Raw genomic sequence first — 4,323 nt, forward strand, 5'->3', positions numbered from 1 at the left:
TTTATATATAATATAAAATATAATAATATAAATGTATATACATGTAAATATTTTCAAAATATAAACTGTATGTGTGTGTATTTACATACACGTAATAAATATACACAGTACACACACATATATTATGTAAACAAAAACGTTTATTTTGGATGCGATTAATCGCGATTAATCGTTTGACAGCAGTCATATATATATATATATAACTAATTCAAAATATGAATAAAAAATTGTATCTCAGTGATACTAAAATAACCCTGGTTCTTAGAACATATTTGTATTATCTGTGTTAACAGTGATGAGTGTGAATGACCAGTACAGTCAGCCGAGGAAACATGACGCATGTAAATCTGCCTTCACATAATCTCAGCATTTGTTTTCAGTGCGTTTAGTCCACCTGTATGTCTGTCAGATTCAGATCCGGCTCCGTTTGCACTTCATTTGCAGTGCATTATGGGAACAGTGTGTGTTGGTCTGGCAGCAGGTGTTTCTGTGTCTGTCTCTCTCAAGACCCGAGGACATATTTTGTCTTTCTGTCTCTCCGTGACCTTGTGGAAAATAGATTCGGTGGAACGGCTCAACTGCGCCTCCTAACAGGTCCTTCACATCTTTTAAGAAAGCGTTGAATTACACTGAACTTTCAGAAGAGACTCCAGTAGAAAAAAACATACAAGAAACTGGATCAGTGCTTCTCAACCACCCAGAGGCTTTAAATGATTTCAAATGAGACCAAATAAGCATTAAAATAAGCTAAAACAACTAAAATATTTATTATAAATATTTATATTTTTTATTTATACTTTTTATTCATTATATGTAATAATTATTAAATAAAAATATATTAAAAAACGATGTTTTCACCCTCTTTCTTTTGAAGAACCAGGATTCTTCTCACAGTCTTGGAAAACTGGGATATATTAGAAAGCCTCGTTTTAAAAGGGATTCCTAGACCTGGAAAAGTCATGGAAGTGAATCAAATCTCAAAACGCCATTGACATTTTTATAACGAATATGCATTTTTCTAGTTATGCCAAGCTTTCATCAGGTAGAAATTGTGAGTAAAAATATTTTAAAAATCCTTTTCCAACTGGAAATGTAAATGCATTAGTTAAAAATAACAGAATCCAGCTCTTAAAACTTTTGAAATACAGAAATTGAATTATTCAAATTATATTTTAGTTACCCTTTTAAATAATAAAAAAAAATTAAAAGCAACACCAGAGCTTTCAGGCTTTGAATAATGTCAAAAATGGGCTTGGAGTCAAAAAGGTTGAGAAGCGCTGATCTAGAGTCTGATGGAAAGGGAATGTGTTCATATGTTAAGGAATAATTCATCTAAACATTTTAATTTTGTCATCGTTCACACAGCCTGTGATTTCAAACCCTTCTGACGTTGTTCTGTGGACGACGAGGAGATGCTGAGCATCTTTGTGAAGTCGTATATAATGATGTAAACAATGCGTTTGTATTTTGGGTGAACTGTCCGTTTAGTTTCATTGCATTATTGAGCTGAGCTGCATTATTTACTCAGAGTTCATTTATGGCTCTGAAATATGAAATGACTCCAGACAGAGACGAGATGAGACGATTGCAACTTCTGCAATCAAAGGACAACAAGCATCTCATCTGAAACATCTCAAGAGCTCCAGCTGTATGTGTGTGTGTGTTGCAGTGGAGGCTCTTCATCTGGGGACGCTGATGGCGGCTCACGGTTATTTCTTCCCCATATCAGACCACGTTCTGATGCTGAAGGACGACGGAACCTTCTACCGCTTTCAGGTGAGACGCTCTGAGATTCTGATTGGCTGAGAAACTCCTGACCGTCTGAAGTGTGTCAACATGATGAAACATGATCGTTCATATTCTGATTCATATTCATGTTTTAGTCTGATGCATATTCACAATGTCATTTATATTGTGATTCATGTTCAGATTCATGACGTCATTCATATTCTGAATCACATTCAGATTTATGACTTCATTCATATTCTGATTCATATTCATAACATCATTCATATTCTGATTCATATTCTGATTCATGATGTCATTCATATTCTGATTCATATTCAGATATGACGTCATTCATATTCTGATTCATATTCAGATTTATGATGCCATTCATATTCTGATTCGTATTCAGATTTATGACATCATATTCTGATTCATATTCATGATGTCATCAAATTCTGATTCATATTCAGATTTATGCCATTCATATTCTGATTCGTATTCAGATTTATGACATCATTCATATTCTGATTCATATTCATGATGTCATTCAAATTCTGATTCATATTCATATACACAATGTCATTTATATTGTGATTCATATTCAGATTCATGACGTCATTCATATTCTGAATCATATTCAGATTTATGACTTCATTCATATTCTGATTCATATTCATGACATCATTCATATTCTGATTCGTATTCAGATTTATGACGTTATTCATATTCTGATTCATATTCAGATTTATGACGTCATTCATATTCTGATTCATATTCAGATTTATGATTTCATTCATATTCTGATTCATATTCATGACGTCATTCATATTCTGATTCGTATTCAGATTTACGACATCATTCATATTCTGATTCATATTCATGATGTCATTCATTTTCTGATTCATATTCATATTCATGATGTCATTCATATTCTGATTCATGTTCAGATTTACGACATCATTCATATTCTGATTCATATTCATGATTTCATTCATATTCTGATTCATATTCAGATTTATGACGTCATTCATAATCTGATTCATATTCAGATTTATGATGTTATTCATATTCTGATTCAGATTCACAATGTCATTCATATTCTGATTCATATTCATAATTTCATTTATATTAAGATACATATTCACAATTTTATTATTTATTTTCATGATTTCATTCAAATTCTAATAGTCACTTATTCATATGATTCTTTCATATTCATAAAGTCATTCATATTCTGATGCATATTTATATACATGCCATTCATTTTCTGATATTCATTCATATTCAGATACATATTCTTCATTTAATTATTCATATTTATGATTTCATTCATATTCTTATACATATTCATGGTTTTGTTCATTTTTAATACAAATTCATGATTTAATTTTTCATATGATTCATATTTGCATACATATTCATATTCGTGATTTCATTATTGATATTTATGGATTCATTCATGTTTTACACATTAAACTGTCTATTGTTATATACCTGTACATACAATTGTCGATTTGTATATTTTTTATTCCTTATTTTACTTGTTCTATTTTTTATTTATTTTTTATTTTTATTTTTTATTATCTGTGTTTTTTTGTTCTGTCACTGTCATTCTGTTGCACTGTGGAAGCTTCTGTCACGAAAACAAATTCCTCGTATGTGTAAACATACCTGGCAATAAAGCTCATTCTGATTCTGATTCTGAATATACACTATAGGTATTCTGATGTTACATATTTCTATTCATGCTGTCAATCATATTCCAATACATATTCAAAAAGTAAATCATGTTCTAATACATATTCAAATTCATGATATTCACATTCATATTCCTGATTTTAGTATTCATATTCAGGATTTCACTGTTCATATTCTGATACATATTAATATTCATGGTGTCATTAATATTCAGACACATATTCATGATTTTATTCTTTGTTTTCATGATGTTATTGATATTCACTGTATGGTCAGCCTTAATGAGTAGGTTTGAGGTCAAATCATAATTCTACACACAGTGAGATTCTAGAGGATTCTGAAATGAAACATTCATCATGTGTCTGTGATGTTCATTTGGCCACATCGTTTTCCTGTGTAGTGAATGTAATTCATATGTGTGTCTGTGTGAGATCTGAAATAAACATTGATCCGTCATTGACTGCTGTGTTCCTGTTGATCACAGACTCCGTACTTCTGGCCGTCAAACTGCTGGGAACCAGAAAATACTGAATTTTAAATATATGATATGATAATTCATTAATCAAATGAAAAGCTCCCAAATGAAGCTAATTCAAAGAGATGATCTTATACAGACGAGTAAAGCATTAGATGGAAACATGTCTTTCCTGCGCTGACTGCAGAAGTCTTGTTTTAATTTGATTAAAATTAATTATAATTTAATGAATATTTTAATATTAAATGTTAAATTATAATTGAATACAATTTATTTAATATTAAAATAATTAAATTAAATAAATCAGATAATTAAAACAATTAAATTACATAATTTCAGAAGGTTTTTACACTTACTGATACATTTAAATGACTATTCAAGTCATTGATGATTATAGTTTTTTTGGGGGGGGGGGGGGGGGG

General features: G+C 30.4%; 1 protein-coding gene across 1 annotated transcript in view; it reads left to right on the forward strand.

Annotated features, from left to right (window-relative positions):
* LOC107659702 (regulator of G-protein signaling 7-like) overlaps positions 1-4,323 on the forward strand; it is a 56,375-nt gene that overhangs the window by 39,393 nt on the left and 12,659 nt on the right. The window contains exons 5-6 of the mRNA XM_016448726.1: positions 1,670-1,776; positions 3,911-3,961. Of these exons, the coding sequence (XP_016304212.1) occupies positions 1,670-1,776; positions 3,911-3,961 (158 nt within the window). The remainder of the gene's footprint in view (positions 1-1,669; positions 1,777-3,910; positions 3,962-4,323) is intronic.

The sequence above is a fragment of the Sinocyclocheilus anshuiensis genome, unplaced genomic scaffold, assembly GCF_001515605.1.
Source record: "Sinocyclocheilus anshuiensis isolate Anshui unplaced genomic scaffold, SAMN03320099.WGS_v1.1 scaffold75, whole genome shotgun sequence".
In the NCBI taxonomy this organism is placed as follows: domain Eukaryota; kingdom Metazoa; phylum Chordata; class Actinopteri; order Cypriniformes; family Cyprinidae; genus Sinocyclocheilus; species Sinocyclocheilus anshuiensis.